General features: G+C 45.5%; 1 protein-coding gene across 1 annotated transcript in view; it reads right to left on the reverse strand.

The window, feature by feature from the left end:
• The window catches only part of LOC139761524 (perlucin-like protein), a 36,919-nt gene extending 15,106 nt beyond the window's left edge, over positions 1 to 21,813 (reverse strand). The window contains exons 1-3 of the mRNA XM_071685789.1: positions 21,666 to 21,813; positions 6,835 to 7,023; positions 392 to 518 (exon numbers count right to left, since the gene is read on the reverse strand). Of these exons, the coding sequence (XP_071541890.1) occupies positions 392 to 518; positions 6,835 to 6,975 (268 nt within the window). The 5' untranslated portion in view covers positions 6,976 to 7,023; positions 21,666 to 21,813. The remainder of the gene's footprint in view (positions 1 to 391; positions 519 to 6,834; positions 7,024 to 21,665) is intronic.
• Positions 21,814 to 24,064: the final 2,251 nt, after the last annotated feature.

Below are 24,064 nucleotides of genomic sequence, written 5' to 3' on the forward strand. Positions count from 1 at the left end.
ACACTGAACACCTGCTCCTCGGATGCTCTGCATTCACCCAGTCGAGGCCAACCTGTGGTTTCCTCCGGCAGACGTGGCGAACCTCCTGAGTCCATGAGGCAACCTCATGAAGGGGGTCAAGTGGTCCAAGGTTCTGGGTACATTTATCTATTTATATGTTGCACTAGGGCACAGTGAGACACCTAATATAGTAACTGCTGAAAGCCACTAGGAAAAATAAAACACGTTGTCCCAAGTGCACTTTCGTGTGTAATCACATCGAAAGTGCACTCGAGACTTATCGTGTTTCATTTCTCCTTACAACACATATGTTTACTTAGTATCTGGTAAACAGATCAGTTGATGCGTAACATTCATCTTCAGGGAAACATCACATAATGGCAATGTTTACCTGTGGGAGGTGGTCGAGGCACGTGTATCGTGGAGGTGGTGGTCAAAGCATCTCGAATCTCTGTCAATATTTTCGTGACCTCCGTCAGCTTGACCTCCTGACGCAGGAGCAGCAGATCCGTCATACTCTGCAGGAAATGTATGTTTCTAAACTTAACTCTGGCTGGTGAGAATTGGTTTCAATAAGTTACAGTCGATGATAGTAGTAGTATGTTTGACAAAACTAAAGACGTCTTTGGAATTCCTGCACTGTCTGTCAACCTGCAGGTAAATGTTTCCCGATCAAAGTAAAGTGATCAAGATGTGTGCTAGCAGGAAGGAACAAGCCATACAAGACATCTCATTAAGCATCAAGGACTATTTCCCTTCAGCTACGCTCTGAACATTTGCTTGATGGAGGTGATGGCATGAATGATGAAGACTTGACCTCATATGTTCAGGCAAAATGGAATGAAAAAAGTAAGATGTTCTTCCATAAGTATAGATGAACATTAACAAAGTTGACACTTACTGAAACTGTGAGTGGGGTATGTTGAGGGGTTGGTATGTATCCAGTCTACCTCATATGTGGAGTATGTGGCAGAGGTTGTATGTATCCAGTCTACCTCATATGTGGAGTATGTGGCAGAGGTTGTATGTATCCAGTCTACCTCATGTGTGGAGTATGTGGCAGAGGTTGTATGTATCCAGTCTACCTCATATGTGGAGTATGTGGCAGAGGTTGTACGTATCCAGTCTACCTCATATGTGGAGTATGTGGCAGAGGTTGTATGTATCCAGTCTACCTCATATGTGGAGTATGTGGCAGAGGTTGTATGTATCCAGTCTACCTCATATGTGGAGTATGTGGCAGAGGTTGTATGTATCCAGTCTACCTCATGTGTGGAGTATGTGGCAGAGGTTGTATGTATCCAGTCTACCTCATATGTGGAGTATGTGGCAGAGGTTGTACGTATCCAGTCTACGTCATGTGTGGAGTATGTGGCAGAGGTTGTATGTATCCAGTCTACCTCATGTGTGGAGTATGTGGCAGAGGTTGTATGTATCCAGTCTACCTCATGTGTGGAGTATGTTGCGAGGTTGTATGTATCCAGTCTACCTCATGTGTGGAGTATGTGGCAGAGGTTGTATGTATCCAGTCTACCTCATGTGTGGAGTATGTTGCGAGGTTGTATGTATCCAGTCTACCTCATGCGTGGAGTATGTGGCAGAGGTTGTATGTATCCAGTCTACCTCATGTGTGGAGTATGTGGCAGAGGTTGTATGTATCCAGTCTACCTCATGTGTGGAGTATGTGGCAGAGGTTGTATGTATCCAGTCTACCTCATGTGTGCAGTATGTGGCAGAGGTTGTATGTATCCAGTCTACCTCATGTGTGGAGTATGTTGCGAGGTTGTATGTATCCAGTCTACCTCATGTGTGGAGTATGTGGCAGAGGTTGTATGTATCCAGTCTACCTCATGTGTGCAGTATGTGGCAGAGGTTGTATGTATCCAGTCTACCTCATGTGTGGAGTATGTTGCGAGGTTGTATGTATCCAGTCTACCTCATGTGTGGAGTATGTGGCAGAGGTTGTATGTATCCAGTCTACCTCATGTGTGCAGTATGTGGCAGAGGTTGTATGTATCCAGTCTACCTCATGTGTGGAGTATGTGGCAGAGGTTGTATGTATCCAGTCTACCTCATGTGTGGAGTATGTGGCAGAGGTTGTATGTATCCAGTCTACCTCATGTGTGCAGTATGTGGCAGAGGTTGTATGTATCCAGTCTACCTCATGTGTGGAGTATGTGGCAGAGGTTGTATGTATCCAGTCTACCTCATGTGTGCAGTATGTGGCAGAGGTTGTATGTATCCAGTCTACCTCATGTGTGCAGTATGTGGCAGAGGTTGTATGTATCCAGTCTACCTCATGTGTGGAGTATGTGGCAGAGGTTGTATGTATCCTGTCTACCTCATGTGTTGTATGTGCAGAGGTTTAATGTACCAGGTTACCATGTGTGCAGTTGTGGCAAGGTGTATGTATCCGTCTACCATATGGGAGTATGTGGCAAGGTTGTATATATATCAACCCATGGTGCACAGGGTAGTTGGTGTGTACAGATGTGTTCCTGTCACCATGATGTGAGTATGTTAGAAGGTATAATTACACAGTGGTTACCTGTCAGTGTGTAGTACATGGCATGAGTGAACCAACTATGGTGGTATGTAGTAGGTATTAAATACATGGGTTTCTGGTACAGTTTAACAGTGTACATTCACATGATGTGTGTTAGTAAGGTTATAACACAGTGTTGTATGGTATCAGTGGTGACAGTGTACTCACCACTATGGTTGTTGTTAGTAAGGTTAATTACAACAGTGTTGTACCTGGTACAGTGGTGTGTAAGTGAGTCATGTGCATCCACTGGAGGTGTTGTTAGTAAGGTTATAATTCAACAGTGGTTGTACCTTACACTTGGTGTGTACAGTGGTACTGGTGCATGATGGTGTTGTTATAAGGTTATAATTACAACATGTTGTCATACTGGGTAAGTTGGTATGTATACATGTGTGTGATAATATTTACGTGGTTGCATACATGATGGGATGTGATGTTTGTATAAGGATTATAATTACAACAGTGGTTGTATGGGTACATGTGATTACAGTGGTATGTTCAACACTGGAGGTTTGTTATAAGGTATAATAAACATGGTTGTACCTGGTACATAGTGTGTACAGTGTGTCACGGTACACACTGGATGGTGTTGACATAGTAAGGTTATAATTACAACAGTGTTGTCACCTGGGTACAGTTGTATGTACAGGTGGTCACTGGTTCACCACTGTGGGTGTTGTTAGTAAGGTTATAATTACAACAGTGTTGTCACCTGGGTACAGTGTGTGTACAGGTGGTCACTGTCACCACTGGATGGGTGTTGTTAGTAAGGTATAATTACAACAGTGGTTGTCACCTGGGTACAGTTGGTGTGTACAGTGGTCACTGGTGCACCACTGGATGGGTGTTGTTAGTAAGGTTATAATTACAACAGTGGTTGTCACCTGGGTACAGTGGTGTGTACAGGTGGTCACTGGTGCACCACTGATGGGTGTTGTTAGTAAGGTTATAATTACAACAGTGGTTGTCACCTGGGTACAGTTGGTGTGTACAGGTGGTCACTGGTGCACCACTGGATGGGTGTTGTTAGTAAGGTTATAATTACAACAGTGGTTGTCACCTGGGTACAGTTGGTGTGTACAGGTGGTCACTGGTGCACCACTGGATGGGTGTTGTTAGTAAGGTTATAATTACAACAGTGGTTGTCACCTGGGTACAGTTGGTGTGTACAGGTGGTCACTGGTGCACCACTGGATGGGTGTTGTTAGTAAGGTTATAATTACAACAGTGGTTGTCACCTGGGTACAGTTGGTGTGTACAGGTGGTCACTGGTGCACCACTGGATGGGTGTTGTTAGTAAGGTTATAATTACAACAGTGGTTGTCACCTGGGTACAGTTGGTGTGTACAGGTGGTCACTGGTGCACCACTGGATGGGTGTTGTTAGTAAGGTTATAATTACAACAGTGGTTGTCACCTGGGTACAGTTGGTGTGTACAGGTGGTCACTGGTGCACCACTGGATGGGTGTTGTTAGTAAGGTTATAATTACAACAGTGGTTGTCACCTGGGTACAGTTGGTGTGTACAGGTGGTCACTGGTGCACCACTGGATGGGTGTTGTTAGTAAGGTTATAATTACAACAGTGGTTGTCACCTGGGTACAGTTGGTGTGTACAGGTGGTCACTGGTGCACCACTGGATGGGTGTTGTTAGTAAGGTTATAATTACAACAGTGGTTGTCACCTGGGTACAGTTGGTGTGTACAGGTGGTCACTGGTGCCACCACTGGATGGGTGTTGTTAGTAAGGTTATAATTACAACAGTGGTTGTCACCTGGGTACAGTTGGTGTGTACAGGTGGTCACTGGTGCCACCACTGGATGGGTGTTGTTAGTAAGGTTATAATTACAACAGTGGTTGTCACCTGGGTACAGTTGGTGTGTACAGGTGGTCACTGGTGCACCACTGGATGGGTGTTGTTAGTAAGGTTATAATTACAACAGTGGTTGTCACCTGGGTACAGTTGGTGTGTACAGGTGGTCACTGGTGCACCACTGGATGGGTGTTGTTAGTAAGGTTATAATTACAACAGTGGTTGTCACCTGGGTACAGTTGGTGTGTACAGGTGGTCACTGGTGCACCACTGGATGGGTGTTGTTAGTAAGGTTATAATTACAACAGTGGTTGTCACCTGGGTACAGTTGGTGTGTACAGGTGGTCACTGGTGCACCACTGGATGGGTGTTGTTAGTAAGGTTATAATTACAACAGTGGTTGTCACCTGGGTACAGTTGGTGTGTACAGGTGGTCACTGGTGCACCACTGGATGGGTGTTGTTAGTAAGGTTATAATTACAACAGTGGTTGTCACCTGGGTACAGTTGGTGTGTACAGGTGGTCACTGGTGCACCACTGGATGGGTGTTGTTAGTAAGGTTATAATTACAACAGTGGTTGTCACCTGGGTACAGTTGGTGTGTACAGGTGGTCACTGGTGCACCACTGGATGGGTGTTGTTAGTAAGGTTATAATTACAACAGTGGTTGTCACCTGGGTACAGTTGGTGTGTACAGGTGGTCACTGGTGCACCACTGGATGGGTGTTGTTAGTAAGGTTATAATTACAACAGTGGTTGTCACCTGGGTACAGTTGGTGTGTACAGGTGGTCACTGGTGCACCACTGGATGGGTGTTGTTAGTAAGGTTATAATTACAACAGTGGTTGTCACCTGGGTACAGTTGGTGTGTACAGGTGGTCACTGGTGCACCACTGGATGGGTGTTGTTAGTAAGGTTATAATTACAACAGTGGTTGTCACCTGGGTACAGTTGGTGTGTACAGGTGGTCACTGGTGCACCACTGGATGGGTGTTGTTAGTAAGGTTATAATTACAACAGTGGTTGTCACCTGGGTACAGTTGGTGTGTACAGGTGGTCACTGGTGCACCACTGGATGGGTGTTGTTAGTAAGGTTATAATTACAACAGTGGTTGTCACCTGGGTACAGCTGGTGTGTACAGGTGGTCACTGGTGCACCACTGGATGGGTGTTGTTAGTAAGGTTATAATTACAACAGTGGTTGTCACCTGGGTACAGTTGGTGTGTACAGGTGGTCACTGGTGCACCACTGGATGGGTGTTGTTAGTAAGGTTATAATTACAACAGTGGTTGTCACCTGGGTACAGCTGGTGTGTACAGGTGGTCACTGGTGCACCACTGGATGGGTGTTGTTAGTAAGGTTATAATTACAACAGTGGTTGTCACCTGGGTACAGCTGGTGTGTACAGGTGGTCACTGGTGCACCACTGGATGGGTGTTGTTAGTAAGGTTATAATTACAACAGTGGTTGTCACCTGGGTACAGCTGGTGTGTACAGGTGGTCACTTGTCCACCACTGGATGGGTGTTGTTAGTAAGGTTATAATTACAACAGTGGTTGTCACCTGGGTACAGTTGGTGTGTACAGGTGGTCACTGGTGCACCACTGGATGGGTGTTGTTAGTAAGGTTATAATTACAACAGTGGTTGTCACCTGGGTACAGTTGGTGTGTACAGGTGGTCACTGGTGCACCACTGGATGGGTGTTGTTAGTAAGGTTATAATTACAACAGTGGTTGTCACCTGGGTACAGTTGGTGTGTACAGGTGGTCACTGGTGCACCACTGGATGGGTGTTGTTAGTAAGGTTATAATTACAACAGTGGTTGTCACCTGGGTACAGCTGGTGTGTACAGGTGGTCACTGGTGCACCACTGGATGGGTGTTGTTAGTAAGGTTATAATTACAACAGTGGTTGTCACCTGGGTACAGTTGGTGTGTACAGGTGGTCACTGGTCCACCACTGGATGGGTGTTGTTAGTAAGGTTATAATTACAACAGTGGTTGTCACCTGGGTACAGTTGGTGTGTACAGGTGGTCACTGGTGCACCACTGGATGGGTGTTGTTAGTAAGGTTATAATTACAACAGTGGTTGTCACCTGGGTACAGTTGGTGTGTACAGGTGGTCACTGGTGCACCACTGGATGGGTGTTGTTAGTAAGGTTATAATTACAACAGTGGTTGTCACCTGGGTACAGTTGGTGTGTACAGGTGGTCACTGGTGCACCACTGGATGGGTGTTGTTAGTAAGGTTATAATTACAACAGTGGTTGTCACCTGGGTACAGCTGGTGTGTACAGGTGGTCACTGGTCCACCACTGGATGGGTGTTGTTAGTAAGGTTATAATTACAACAGTGGTTGTCACCTGGGTACAGTTGGTGTGTACAGGTGGTCACTGGTCCACCACTGGATGGGTGTTGTTAGTAAGGTTATAATTACAACAGTGGTTGTCACCTGGGTACAGTGGTTGTCACCTGGGTACAGTTGGTGTGTAGAGGAGGAAAGTGATCTTGGTACAGGACCTCAATATCGAGGCGTGGGTTCTCACACTCCACCACCACCACCGTCATCACCATCACCAACACCAACAGCTGGTTGATCACCACCATCTGCATTGTGAGGTATACTGGCTCACCAACACCTCTGTCATGTGTATCACACGGCTGGAAACAAGGAGGGCAAATGGGGTAAGGTGTGTGAGCGAATATTAACAAACTTCAAGGAGTAAATAGAAACTATTTTGAAAGGAGTTAGTAGTATGAGAAAGATAAAAACATGAGAATAAGTGGGAAAGTAGGTGAAGGGGGTAAATGGAATGTGGTGACGGGCAGAGACGAAGCAAAGAGGAAATGGGTTGAGTCCTAGGATGGACTGTTGAACGTATTTGATGAAAGGATAGCAGATGTAGGGTGCATGGGTTGAGGAAGGATGTGAAGTGAGAGGCACAGTAAGTGATTTGGTGAAAAGAGAAGAGGTGATGAAATCCGAAGATATGGTGAAGTGTGGCAAGGCGGCCAGAAGGGATGGTAGTGCAGCTGAACTTCTCAATAAGTGACTATGTTGTTGACTGATACGCTGGGATCATTAATGTGCTTAAGGATTGGCAGTAGTGTGAGAAAGGTTGATCAAGTATGAAACGATAGGGTAGTGAGAAGTGTGGTAATGAGGAATGTATGTTTGAGAAAGCTGAAGAGGATGTGCTGAGAAAATTGGACATTCGGTAAGGATGAGTGAGGAGAGGTTGGCAAGATTGGTGCATATGTCACAAGTGGGGAGACAGAGTGAAGGGAAATGAAGAATTCGAGATGGACGGATGGAGTGAGAAAAATTTGGAGGGTTCAGGACCTAAACGTAAATCAGTATATTAGGCCTGGATGGGATAGAATGAATTAGAATAATGTTATATAAAGGGAGTGAGGTGCTCTCAGTACATTGAACCAAGACATATGAAGTGCTCAGAGGAAACTAGAGAAAGGTCCGTAGGACCTAGATGTGGACATGGGGCTCTGGTCTCGGTGTATTATACTACACCAATAAAGAGATGATGTGAGCGAATGAGACCTTATCCTCGTCTGTTCTCGGCACTACCCTCCTCTAACTTGCCACACCAGGATTATCAACACAAAATCATCCTCGACTCACATATTAACCGTTCCACTTTACACGACGTCTCATCTTCTTGATCATCTATTCTCTTAAAAGCAAACATAACTTGCTGTAAACCACTGTAAATAGCGCATTCAGAACAATCACTGGCTGCCTAGCAATCATAAACACTTAACACATATATATATATATATATATATATATATATATATATATATATATATATATATATATATATATATATATATATAAATAGAGAGAGAGAGAGAGAGAGGGGGGGGATCACAATTGAGCGGGTGATCAAGTATATTCTAAAGAGTCCACGGAGAAATGAAACACGATAAGTTCCTAAGTGCACTTTCGTGTAATAATCACATCATCAGGTGAGATACAAGAAAGGAACGTAACAGTCAGTTGATATAAAGATTAAGTTTGGCCTTAACAAAGATGTAGTAACGCAGAGGTCAAGATGCTTTTCAGTACGATATTTCTTCGTACACACCAAACCATTCAGACACATTAGATGTCTGCTATGTATATCCCTACCTTCGTCCTTTATCATTGGTAAGAAGGAAAGAAAAATATAATGTGGCAAGTTCGGTGGGAAAAGTTGTGTCGCTGGGCCATTCAGCGGATCCGATTTATGTGGAAAGTTGTGGAGTATAGAGGAACGTAGCTCGCGATTCACGTTCTCCTGGAGGTTTGGAGGGCAAAAGTTATGTGGATGAAGCCACTTTGGTTCATTGTAGATCAATATGGCGAGGTTCTAGCGAGAGCTGGGTCAGGTCCCTTATCCCAGGTGGAGGGAAGACGTCCACTAATGTGGAATATAAAGATGTACAACATTATCTGAGTGGTCACACGTCCACAAACCTGAAGATAAGCATTCTTTCTTCCTCAGATAACAGACATTATTTGTCCAGTATAGAGTCAACATTCACTACAGCTGCAAATGATGATCATCATTATTATCAGGCAATAATGATCATAAGATTGCCTTACCAATGATCATCATCTTCAGGCAATAATGATCATAAGATTGCCTTGTCAATGATCATCATCTTCAGGCAATAATGATCACAAGATTACCTTGCCAATGATCATCATCTTCAGGCAATAATGATCATAAGATTACCTTGCCAATGATCATCATCATCTGGCAATAATGATCACAAGATTACCTTGCCAATGATCATCATCATCTGGCAATAATGATCATAAGATTACCTTGCCAATGATCATCATCATCTGGCAATAATGATCACAAGATTACCTTGCCAATGATCATCATCATCTCAGGCAATAATGATCATAAGATTACCATGCCAATGATCATCATCATCTTCAGGCAATAATGATCACAAGTTACCATGCCAATGATCATCATCATCTTCAGGCAATAATGATCACAAGGTTACCATGCCAATGATCATCATCATTCAGGCAATAATGATCATAAGATTACCTTGCCAATGATCATCATCATCTGGCAATAATGATCACAAGATTACCTTGCCAATTATCATCATCATCTTCAGGCAATAATGATCACAAGGTTACCATGCCAATGATCATCATCATCTTCAGGCAATAATGATCATAAGATTACCTTGCCAATGATCATAATCATCTTCAGGCCAATAATGCTCACAAGATTACATGCCATGTTCAATGATCTCATCATCAGGCAATTAATGATCACTAAGATACCATGGCCATGATCATCATCATCTCAGGCACTAATGATCACAAGATTACCTTTGCCAATCGTTCAACATCATCAGGCACAAAGTATCATAAGAATTACCTTGCGCAATGATCATCATCAATCAGGCACTAATGTCACTAAGATTACCTTTGCCAATGATCTCATCTCGTCAGGCAATAATGATCACTAAGATTACCTTGCCCAATGATCAACATCATCAGGCAATAATGATCACTAAGATTACCTTGCCAATGATCATCATCATCAGGCAATAATGATCATAAGATTACCTTGCCAATGATCATCATCATCTTCAGGCAATAATGATCACAAGATTACCTTGCCAATGATCATCATCTTCAGGCAATAATGATCATAAGATTACCTTGCCAATGATCATCATCTTCAGGCAATAATGATCACAAGATTACCTTGCCAATGATCATCATCATCTTCAGGCAATAATGATCACAAGATTACCTTGCCAATGATCATCATCTTCAGGCAATAATGATCATAAGATTACCTTGCCAATGATCATGATCTTCAGGCAATAATGATCACAAGATTACCTTGCTAATGATCATCATCATCTTCAGGCAATAATGATCAGAAGACTACCTTGCCAATGATCATCATCATCTGGCAATAATGATCACAAGGTTACCATGGCAATGATCATCATCATCTGGCAATAATGATCACAAGGTTACCATGCCAATGATCATCATCATCTTCAGGCAATAATGATCACAAGGTTACCATGCCAATGATCATCATCATCTTCAGGCAATAATGATCACAAGATTACCTTGCTAATGATCATCATCATCTTCAGGCAATAATGATCACAAGATTATCTTGCCAGTGATCATCATCATCTTCAGGCAATAATGATCACAAGGTTACCATGCCAATGATCATCATCATCTTCAGGCAATAATGATCACAAGATTACCTTGCTAATGATCATCATCATCTTCAGGCAATAATGATCACAAGATTACCTTGCCAATGATCATCATCTTCAGGCAATAATGATCATAAGATTACCTTGCCAATGATCATGATCTTCAGGCAATAATGATCACAAGATTACCTTGCTAATGATCATCATCATCTTCAGGCAATAATGATCAGAAGACTACCTTGCCAATGATCATCATCATCTGGCAATAATGATCACAAGGTTACCATGCCAATGATCATCATCATCTTCAGGCAATAATGATCACAAGGTTACCATGCCAATGATCATCATCATCTTCAGGCAATAATGATCACAAGATTACCTTGCTAATGATCATCATCATCTTCAGGCAATAATGATCACAAGATTATCTTGCCAGTGATCATCATCATCTTCAGGCAATAATGATCACAAGGTTACCATGCCAATGATCATCATCATCTTCAGGCAATAATGATCACAAGGTTACCATGCCAATGATCATCATCATCTTCAGGCAATAATGATCACAAGGTTACCATGCCAATGATCATCATCATCTTCAGGCAATAATGATCATTCAGTAATATCCAGGTGGTGGCTGTGTTCTCGTCTGACACTCGTAGACAACAAACGCATGAAAGCTAACGATCAATATTGGGTAATTACCTCATTATGAGTGGATAATGATCTTGTGACAGTGGACAAGAAACTCGGTCAGTGTGATCTCTGGTTCCAAGATAACGCCAGTCATCTATCTTCCAGCCACTTCCAGACCAACGCGCCACATATGGACAGAAATCCACTTCCAGGACAGACCAACAATGAAGGAGGTGATATACGAAGACAAAAATGGTTTGGAATAGTTGAAGAGTTTCCGAGAAAATGGAAAGTCTGTGCTTAGAACAAAGTGTCAAGTCGTTGTTTGTACAAAGAAAACATGAAGATTCTGACTAAAGATCTTCACAAACATCACACCGGCTCATGTCCGCCAGCTGCCACATAGCCACTGTACGATGCAGCACCTTCACCAAGGTTGACTGGTCTACGAAATGTCATAAAAACTCACAAAATGAACAGTTCTGGACAACAGAAACCGAGCCAATGTTTACCAACGAGGGAAAGTGAAATATAAGTGGCTCATGCTGGCGAAGCAAGGCCAGGAAAATGTCGGAAAACCTCGACACATTCTCCTCCTGTAACCCATTTTTTTAAGTGTAAACTCCTCAGTGAGAGGAGCTAACTGAGACCTGGTATGATGATAGAGGTAAACTCCTCAGTGAGAGGAACTAACTGAGACCTGGTATGATGATAGAGGTAAACTCCTCAGTGAGAGGAACTAACTGAGACCTGGTATGATGATAGAGGTAAACTCCTCAGTGAGAGGAACTAACTGAGACCTGGTATGATGATAGAGGTAAACCCCTCAGTGAGAGGAACTAACTGAGACCTGGTACGATGATAGAGGTAAACTCCTCAGTGAGAGGAGCTAACTGAGACCTGGTATGATGATAGAGGTAAACTCCTCAGTGAGAGGAGCTAACTGAGACCTGGTATGATGATAGAGGTAAACTCCTCAGTGAGAGGAACTAACTGAGACCTGGTATGATGATAGAGGTAAACTCCTCAGTGAGAGGAGCTAACTGAGACCTGGTATGATGATAGAGGTAAACTCCTCAGTGAGAGGAACTAACTGAGACCTGGTATGATGATAGAGGTAAACTCCTCAGTGAGAGGAACTAACTGAGACCTGGTATGATGATAGAGGTAAACTCCTCAGTGAGAGGAACTAACTGAGACCTGGTATGATGATAGAGGTAAACTCCTCAGTGAGAGGAACTAACTGAGACCTGGTATGATGATAGAGGTAAACTCCTCAGTGAGAGGAACTAACTGAGACCTGGTATGATGATAGAGGTAAACTCCTCAGTGAGAGGAACTAACTGAGACCTGGTATGATGATAGAGGTAAACTCCTCAGTGAGAGGAACTAACTGAGACCTGGTATGATGATAGAGGTAAACTCCTCAGTGAGAGGAACTAACTGAGACCTGGTATGATGATAGAGGTAAACTCCTCAGTGAGAGGAGCTAACTGAGACCTGGTATGATGATAGAGGTAAACCCTCAGTGAGAGGAACTAACTGAGAAGAGCTGGTGTAATAAAAAATTGATAATAGTAAACCCCATCATGAGGACTCAACTGATGACCTTGTATGATGATAGAGGATCAACACTCACTCAGTGAGAGTGACTAACCTGAGACCTGGTGATGATGATATAGAGTCAAACCCCAGTGGTAGGAGGAGTACCTGGAGGTATGATGCATAGATCAAACATCCTACAGTGAGAGGAGCTGAGTACCTGGTATGATTGATATGAGGTCAAACTCCTCACATGTGAGAGGAGCTCGACCTGGTAGATGAGTAGGGTAATATACTCCCAGACAGGAATAGTAAGAGTGGTATCTGGTAGGTGCTTGTGTATTCATGATAACACATTAGAGAGCAACAAACTATTAATACAATCAAAATTCAACCATTTTCCCTCCTGTCAGGTACTTGGTGCAGTGTGTGAATCATCAACACGTTGTAATGGGACCTGGTACAAGACAGATGTCACATGATCTGTACATCTCACAACATTAGGGTGGACCAACGTTCATCATGTGGTCCATGATCAATACATCCAGCACCAGTGGTAGGAGAGGGTCGCCTGGTGAGGTATTGTGGTCCATGATCAATACATCCAACACAAGTGGTAGGAGAGGGTCGCCTGGTGAGGTATTGTGGTCCATGATCAATACATCCAACACAAGTGGTAGGAGAGGGTCGCCTGGTGAGGTATTGTGGTCCATGATCAATACATCCAACACAAGTGGCAGGAGAGGGTCGCCTGGTGAGGTATTGTGGTCCATGATCAATACATCCAACACAAGTGGCAGGAGAGGGTCGCCTGGTGAGGTATTGTGGTCCATGATCAATACATCCAGCACAAGTGGTAGGAGAGGGTCGCCTCACGGTGAGGTAGTTGTGGTCCATGATCAATACATCCAACACAAGTGGTAGGAGAGGGTCGCCTCACGTGAGGTATGATATCAACCTGACACTCTCCTCACCTTAAACATTTACAACAACTAATAAGTCCTAAATTTGCTTTTACAATATGAGGAAATCAATCCATCTTTGCTTACGTACTTTACTTCTAAGTGTTTCAAGAACATTAAGTTAACAGAGGACGATAAGGCTATACCACATGTGATAAGAATGTCTGCCTGTTCAAGTACATTAGATATATCTGAGAGGTACATAGACACACACACACTCACTCAGCTCTAGAGTAACACAGTGTTGTTATCATGTTGTGTCTCTGTCTTGTGCACCTCACGATGATAGTGGTCATATATGTGACCCTGGCCCTCACGATGGTAGTGGTCATATATGTGACCCTGGCCCTCACGAGGGTAGTGGTCATATATGTGACCTTGGCCCTCACGATGGTGGTGGTCATATATGTGACCCTGGCCCTCACGAGGGCAGTGGCCATATGTGTGACCCTGGCCCTCACGATGGTGGTGGCCATATATGTGACCCTGGCCCTTACGATGGTAGTGGTCATATATGTGACCCTGGCCCTCACGATGGTAGTGGTCATATATGTGACCCTGGCCCTCACGATGGTGGTGGTCATATATGTGACCCTGGCCCTCACGATGGTAGTGGTCATATATGTGACCCTGGCCCTCACGAGGGTAGTGGTCATATATGTGACCCTGGCCCTCACGATGGTAGTGGTCATATATGTGACCCTGGCCCTCACGATGGTAGTGGTCATATATGTGACCCTGGCCCTCACGAGGGTAGTGGTCATATATGTGACCCTGGCCCTCACGATGGTAGTGGTCATATATGTGACCCTGGCCCTCACGAGGGTAGTGGTCATATATGTGACCCTGGCCCTCACGATGGTAGTGGTCATATATGTGACCCTGGCCCTCACGATGGTAGTGGTCATATATGTGACCCTGGCCCTCACGAGGGTAGTGGTCATATATGTGACCCTGGCCCTCACGATGGTAGTGGTCATATATGTGACCCTGGCCCTCACGATGGTAGTGGTCATATATGTGACCCTGGCCCTCACGAGGGTAGTGGTCATATATGTGACCCTGGCCCTCACGAGGGTAGTGGTCATATATGTGACCCTGGCCCTCACGAGGGTAGTGGTCATATATGTGACCCTGGCCCTCACGATGGTAGTGGTCATATATGTGACCCTGGCCCTCACGATGGTAGTGGTCATATATGTGACCCTGGCCCTCACGAGGGTAGTGGTCATATATGTGACCCTGGCCCTCACGAGGGTAGTGGTCATATATGTGACCCTGGCCCTCACGATGGTAGTGGTCATATATGTGACCCTGGCCCTCACGATGGTAGTGGTCATATATGTGACCCTGGCCCTCACGAGGGTAGTGGTCATATATGTGACCCTGGCCCTCACGATGGTAGTGGTCATATATGTGACCCTGGCCCTCACGATGGTAGTGGTCATATATGTGACCCTGGCCCTCACGAGGGTAGTGGTCATATATGTGACCCTGGCCCTCACGATGGTAGTGGTCATATATGTGACCCTGGCCCTCACGAGGGTAGTGGTCATATATGTGACCCTGGCCCTCACGAGGGTAGTGGTCATATATGTGACCCTGGCCCTCACGAGGGTAGTGGTCATATATGTGACCCTGGCCCTCACGATGGTAGTGGTCATATATGTGACCCTGGCCCTCACGATGGTAGTGGCCATATATGTGACCCTGGCCCTCACGAGGGTAGTGGTCATATATGTGACCCTGGCCCTCACGATGGTAGTGGTCATATATGTGACCCTGGCCCTCACGAGGGTAGTGGTCATATATGTGACCCTGGCCCTCACGAGGGTAGTGGTCATATATGTGACCCTGGCCCTCACGATGGTAGTGGTCATATATGTGACCCTGGCCCTCACGATGGTAGTGGTCATATATGTGACCCTGGCCCTCACGATGGTAGTGGTCATATATGTGACCCTGGCCCTCACGATGGTAGTGGTCATATATGTGACCCTGGCCCTCACGAGGGTAGTGGTCATATATGTGACCCTGGCCCTCACGATGGTAGTGGTCATATATGTGACCCTGGCCCTCACGATGGCTAGTGGTCATATATGTGACCCTGGCCCTCACGATGGTAGTGGTCATATATGTGACCCTGGCCCTCACGAGGTAGTGGTTCATATATGTGACCCTGGCCCTCACGATGGTAGTGGTCATATATGTGACCCTGGCCCTCACGATGGTAGTGGTCATATATGTGACCCTGGCCCTCACGAGGGTAGTGGTCATATATGTGACCCTGGCCCTCACGATGGTAGTGGTCATATATGTGACCCTGGCCCTCACGAGGGTAGTGGTCATATATGTGACCCTGGCCCTCACGATGGTAGTGGTCATATATGTGACCCTGGCCCTCACGATGGTAGTGGTCATATATGTGACCCTGGCCCTCACGATGGTAGTGGTCATATATGTGACCCTGGCCCTCACGAGGGTAGTGGTCATATATGTGACCCTGGCCCTCACGATGGTAGTGGTCATATATGTGACCCTGGCCCTCACGATGGTAGTGGTCATATATGTGACCCTGGCCCTCACGAGGGTAGTGGTCATATATGTGACCCTGGCCCTCACGATGGTAGTGGTCATATATGTGACCCTGGCCCTCACGAGGGTAGTGGTCATATATGTGACCCTGGCCCTCACGATGGTAGTGGTCATATATGTGACCCTGGCCCTCACGATGGTAGTGGTCATATATGTGACCCTGGCCCTCACGATGGTAGTGGTCATATATGTGACCCTGGCCCTCACGATGGTAGTGGTCATATATGTGACCCTGGCCCTCACGAGGGTAGTGGTCATATATGTGACCCTGGCCCTCACGATGGTAGTGGTCATATATGTGACCCTGGCCCTCACGAGGGTAGTGGTCATATATGTGACCCTGGCCCTCACGATGGTAGTGGTCATATATGTGACCCTGGCCCTCACGATGGTAGTGGTCATATATGTGACCCTGGCCCTCACGAGGGTAGTGGTCATATATGTGACCCTGGCCCTCACGATGGTGGTGGTCATATATGTGACCCTGGCCCTCACGAGGGTAGTGGTCATATATGTGACCCTGGCCCTCACGATGGTGGTGGTCATATATGTTAACCTGGCCCTCACGAGGGTAGTGGTCATATATGTGACCCTGGCCCTCACGGGGGTAGTGGTCATATATGTGACCCTGGCCCTCACGATGATAGTGGTCATATATGTGACCCTGGTTCTCACGAGGGTAGTGGTCATATACGTGACCCTGGCCCTCACGATGGTGGAGGTCATATATGTGACCCTGGCCCTCACGAGGGTAGTGGTCATATATGTGACCCTGGCCCTCACAATGGTAGTGGTCATATATGTGACCCCGGCCCTCACGATGGTGGTGGTCATATATGTGACCCTGTCCCTCACGTTGGTAGTGGTCATATATTTGACCATGGCCCTCACGATGGTAGTGGTCATAATGTGACCCTGGCCCTCACGAGGGTAGTGGTCATATATGTGACCCTGGCCCTCACTAGGGTAGTGGCCATATATGTGACCCCGGCCCTCACGATGGTAGTTGTCATATATGTGACCCTGGCCCTCACGAGGGTAGTGGTCATATATGTGACCCTGGCCCTCACGATGGTAGTGGCCATATATGTGACCCCGGCCCTCACGATGGTAGTTGTCATATATGTGACCCTGGCCCTCACGAGGGTAGTGGTCATATATGTGACCCTGGCCCTCACGAGGGTAGTTGTCATATATGTGACCCTGGCCCTCACGAGGGTAGTTGTCATATATGTGACCCTGGCCCTCACGATGGTAGTGGTCATATATTTGACCCTGGCCCTCACGATGGTAGTTGTCATATATGTGACCCTGGCCCTCACGATGGTAGTGGTCATATATGTGACCCTGGCCCTCACGAGGGTAGTGGTCATATATGTGACCCTGGCCCTCACGATGGTAGTGGCCATATATGTGACCCCGGCCCTAATACGTTATATGACAAAGATGTGACCATATATCCCAAACAGCGTCTCATATTTACATATTCGTAATCAACTGTCTCTGCAACAAGAACATAATTCGTTGTTAACGAAGTTAATCCGATCAGTTGTACGAGCAACTTTGAAAACGTCAATTCTCGGTGGAAAGATTAAAGGCAAAGCCTTCACTAATGAACTGCCTAATGACATCCGGGTAATTAGTCCCGCCTCTAAGTGCATTGTTTAGGTCGAACATGTTTGTGCAACACTTTCAGAGGTGAACAGCTTAGGTCGAATCACTTTCATTGTTCCTGTTATGAACGTGTTCAAAACATACCCCACCTTACGAACGATCATTAAGAGATGTTCCTTGTTACATCTGCTATGTAGTCGTACACGTGTGATGCACAGTGAACACAATGATCAATACTATATAGTCGTACACGTGTGATGCACAGTGAACACAATGATCAATACTATATAGTCGTACACGTGTGATGCACAGTGAACACAATGATCAATACTATATAGTTGTCAACGTGTGATGCACAGTGAACACAATGATCAATATTATATAGTCGTACACGTGTGATGTACAGTGAACACAGTGATCAATACTATATAGTCGTGCATGTGTAATGCACAGTGAACACAATGATCAATACTATATAGTCGTACATGTGTGATGTACAGTGAACACAATGATCCATACTATATAGTCGTGCATGTGTGATGCACATTGAACACAATGGTCAATACTATATAGTCGTACACGTGTGATGCACAGTGAACACAATGATCAATACTATATAGTCGTACACGTGTGATGCACAGTGAACACAATGATCAATACTACATAGTCGTGCACGTGTGATGCACAGTGAACACAATGATCAATACTATATAGTTGTACACGTGCGATGCACGGTGAACACAATGATCAATACTATATAGTCGTGCATGTGTGATGCACAGCGAACACAATGATCAATACTATATAGTTGTACACGTGTGATACACAGTGAACACAATGATCAATATTGTATAGTCGTGCACGTGTGATGCACATTGAACACAATGGTCAATACTATATAGTCGTACACGTGTGATATACAGTGAACACAATGATCAATACTATATAGTTGTACACGTGTGATGCACAGTGAACACAATGATCAATACTATATAGTCGTACACGTGTGATGCACAGTGAACACAATGGTCAATACTATATAGTCGTACACGTGTGATGCACAGTGAACACAATGATCAATACTATATAGTTGTACACGTGTGGTGCACAGTGAACACAATGATCAATACTATATAGTTGTACACGTGTGATGCACAGTGAACACAATGATCAATACTATATAGTCGTACACGTGTGATGCACAGTGAACACAATGATCAATACTATATAGTCGTACACGTGTGATGCACAGTGAACACAATGATCAATACTATATAGTTGTACACGTGTGATGCACAGTGAACACAATTATCAAAACTATATAGTCGTACACGTGTGATGCACAGGTGAACACAATGATCAATACTATATAGTCGTGCATGTGTGATGCACAGCGAACACAATGATCAATACTATATAGTTGTACACGTGTGATACACAGTGAACACAATGATCAATATTGTATAGTCGTACACGTGTGATGCACATTGAACACAATGGTCAATACTATATAGTACACGTGTGATATACAGTGAACACAATGATCAATACTATATAGTTGTACACGTGTGATGCACCATGAACACAATGATCATTACTATATAGTCGTACACGTGTGATGCACATTGAACACAATGGTCAATACTATATAGTTGTACACGTGTGATGCACAGTGAACACAATGATCAGTACTATATAGTTGTACACGTGTGATGCACATTGAACACAATGATCAATACTATATAGTTGTACACGTGTGATGCACAGTGAACACAATGATCAATACTATATAGTCGTGCTTGTGTGATGCACAGTGAACACAATGATCAATACTATATAGTCGTACACGTGTGATGCACAGTGAACACAATGATCAATACTATATAGTTGTACACGTGTGATGCACAGTGAACACAATGATCAATACTATATAGTCGTACATGTGTGATGCACAGTGAACACAATGATCAATACTATATAGTCGTACACGTGTGATGCACAGTGAACACAATGATCAATACTATATAGTCGTACACGTGTGATGCACATTGAACACAATGGTCAATACTATATAGTTGTACACGTGTGATGCACAGTGAACACAATGATCAATACTATATAGTCGTACACGTGTGATGCACAGTGAACACAATGATCAATACTATATAGTTGTACACGTGTGATGCACAGTGAACACAGTGATCAATACTATATAGTCGTGCATGTGTGATGCACAGTGAACACATTGATCAATACTATATAGTTTTACACGTGTGATGCACAGTGAACACAATGATCAATACTATATAGTCGTACACGTGTGATGCACAGTGAACACAGTGATCAATACTATATAGTCGTACACGTGTGATGCACAGTGAACACAGTGATCAATACTATATAGTTGTACACGTGTGATGCACAGTGAACACAATGATCAATACTATATAGTCGTACATGTGTGATGCACAGTGAATACAATGATCAGTACTATATAGTCGTACATGTGTGATGCACAGTGAACACAATGATCAATACTATATAGTCGTACATGTGTGATGCACAGTGAACACAATGATCAGTACTATATAGTCGTAGATGTGTGATGCACAGTGAACACAATGATCAATACTATATAGTCGTACATGTGTGATGCACAGTGAATACAATGATCAGTACTATATAGTCGTACATGTGTGATGCACAGTGAATACAATGATGAATACTATATAGTCGTACATGTGTGATGCACAGTGAACACAATTTTCAAGCTGTACGTGAAGCGTGAAAAACAGATTATGTTCCATTAGAAAAGAAGGACATACGACATTCATGTGTGTGTGTGTGTGTGTGTGTGTGTGTGTGTGTGTGTGTGTGTGTGTGTGTGTATTGGAGATGAAATGTTTGAGGACAATATGTGGTGTGAGGTGGTTTGATCGAGTAAGTAACGTAAGGGTAAGAGAGATGTGTGGTAATATAAAGAGTGTGGTTGAAAGAGCAGAAGAGGGAAAGAATGAGTGAGGAAAGATTGACCAAGAGGATATATGTGTCAGAGGTGGAGGGAACGAGGAGAAGTGGGAGACCAAATTGGAGGTGGAAAGATGGAGTGAAAAAGATTTTGTGTGATCGGGGCCTGAACATGCAGGAGGGTGAAAGTCGTGCAAGGAATAGAGTGAATTGGAACGATGTGATATACCGGGGTCGACGTGCTGTCAGTGGATCCCCACGTGATTAATTCAGTACCAGCTTACATAGTTGCAAATACTTCAAGTCCACAAGTTCACAGAAAAAAAATCAAGAAAAAAAAACCAAGTTGATAATATTATTGCTGATATGTTTACCTTGTAATACAAGGTAAAGGTGAGCCTCACTGGATCATGAGGCAGGTCAGACAATAACAATGAAGTGGTCTTACCTGGCCACACGCTCCCTACCTGGCCATAATGAAGTGGTCTTACCTGGCCACACGCTCCCTACCTGGCCACAATGAAGTGGTCTTACCTGGCCACACGCTCCCTACCTGGCCACAATGAAGTGGTCTTACCTGGCCACACGCTCCCTACCTGGCCATAATGAAGTGGTCTTACCTGGCCACACGCTCCCTACCTGGCCATAATGAAGTGGTCTTACCTGGCCACACGCTCCCTACCTGGCCATAATGAAGTGGTCTTACCTGGCCACACGCTCCCTACCTGGCCATAATGAAGTGTGTGTGTGTGTGTGTCTTACCTTGAGCAGCCACCGGAGGCGACAGAAGACGGATTGTAACTGTTCCCACACAACAGTTGACCTACCCTCGTCTCACCCTGACTCCGCCCACACACACACACACACACACACACACACATACTGTACAATATGTGCAGCTCTCACATGACTGATGTCATGTTCCTCATAGCTCGTGTCACATATTGCTACAGTGCACTAGACCTATGGTTCATGAGGAAACATGAGGTAAATATAGCTAGGGAGAGGCCAGGCTTTGTGTGTGTGTGTGTGTGTGTGTATGTAGGCGTGAAGTTAGCAACCGGTGCCTCCTTTTCTATCAGTACGAGTGTACTGAGGTAGGTTTCAGGGACATTGTTATCATGTGTGTCCACCATGTTGGCCCACACACACACACACACACACACGACCTTGTCCTCCCTACCCTCAACCTTCCCTCTGTATTGCTGGGTAAGGCAGCATTTATATACTTATACGTATCTTTATTTGTATAGCTTTATCATGCGTATTCGCCATTTCCCGCGTTGGCGAGGTAGCGTCAAGGACAGAGGACTGGCTCTCTTCTCTGTTCCTTCTTTTGGATACGTGAAAGAAGGAGGGGAGGATTTCCAGCCCCCCCGCTTCCTCCCCTTTTAGTCGCCTTCTATGACACGCAGGCAATACGAGGGAAGTATTCTTTCTCCCCTATCCCCAGGGATTATATTATATTGGAACGATGTGGTATACCGGGGTCAACGTGCTGTCAATTGATTGAACCAGGGCATGTGAAGCGTCTGGGGTAAACCATGGAGAGCTGTGTAGGGCCTGGAAGTGGAAAGGGAGCTGTGGTTTCGGTGCATTACACATGACAGCTAGAGACTGTGTGAACGAATGTGACCTTTGTTGTTTTTTCCTAGCGCTACCTCGCACGCGTGCGGGGGAGGGGAGTGTTATTTCATGTGTGGCGGGGTGGCGACGAAATGGATGAAGGCAGCACGTATGAATATGTGCATGTGTATATATGTATATTTCTGTGCATGCATATGTATGTTTACGTTGAAATATATAAATATGTATATGTGCATGTGTGGGCGTTTATGTATATACATGTGTATGTGGGTGGGTTGGGCCATTCTTTCGTCTGTATCCTTGCCCTACCTCGCTAATGCGAGAGACAGCGACAAAGTATAATAGGTGAATATATATATATATATATATATATATATATATATATATATATATATATATATATATATATATATATATATACGATATCGTTAATGAGATGGCCTCAATTAGTGCCGTTTCAGCTAACATACTAACAGTCATCTCACATAATGACACAAACCCAGAAACATTCTACAATATACATCAACACATCAACACACCGATCACCACACTCAGATGTACACACACACACACCTCGTTTTCACATACATGACCAATGTGAACCATTAAGACAACGTAGGGTGTTATGAAGGAAGGAAGGGTAACACAGCAGTAGAGGAAGCCCCACCAGCTGCATGATGCATGTGCAGCTGCTGCCGGGGGGGTGAGGAGGGATGTGAGGCTGGTGGTGGAGGTGGTGCAGCTGCTGCCGGGGGAGGGGTGAGGAGGGATGTGAGGCTGGTGGTGGAGGTGGTGCAGCTGCTGCCGGGGGAGGGGTGAGGAGGGATGTGAGGCTGGTGGTGGAGGTGGTGCAGCTGCTGCCGGGGGGAGGGGTGAGGAGGGATGTGAGGCTGGTGGTGGAGGTGGTGCAGCTGCTGCCGGGTTGGAGGGGTGAGGAGGGATGTGAGGCTGGTGGTGGAGGTGGTGCAGCTGCTGCCGGGGGGGGGGGGTGAGGAGAGATGTGAGGCTGGTGGTGGAGGTGGTGCAGCTGCTGCCGGGGGGAGGGGTGAGGAGGGATGTGAGGCTGGTGGTGGAGGTGGTGCAGCTGCTGCCGGGGGGGGGGGGGTGAGGAGGGATGTGAGGCTGGTGGTGGAGGTGGTGCAGCTGCTGCCGGGGGGCGGGGGGTGAGGAGGGATGTGAGGCTGGTGGTGGAGGTGGTGCAGCTGCTGCCGGGGGGGGGGGGTGAGGAGGGATGTGAGGCTGGTGGTGGAGGTGGTGCAGCTGCTGCCGGGGGGCGGGGGTGAGGAGGGATGTGAGGCTGGTGGTGGAGGTGGTGCAGCTGCTGCCGGGGGAGGGGTGAGGAGGGATGTGAGGCTGGTGGTGGAGGTGGTGCAGCTGTTGCCGGGGTCGGTGGGTGAGGAGGGATTTGAGGCTGTTGGTGGAGGTGGTGCAGCTCCTGCCGGTGGGGGGGGGGGTGAGGAGGGATGTGAGGCTGGTGGTGGAGGTGGTGCAGCTGCTGCCGGGGGGGGGGGGGAGGAGGGATGTGAGGCTGGTGGTGGAGGTGGTGCAGCTGCTGCCGGGGGGCGGGGGGTGAG

This window comes from Panulirus ornatus, chromosome 40 (assembly GCF_036320965.1).
Source record: "Panulirus ornatus isolate Po-2019 chromosome 40, ASM3632096v1, whole genome shotgun sequence".
Taxonomy (NCBI): Eukaryota; Metazoa; Arthropoda; class Malacostraca; order Decapoda; family Palinuridae; genus Panulirus; species Panulirus ornatus.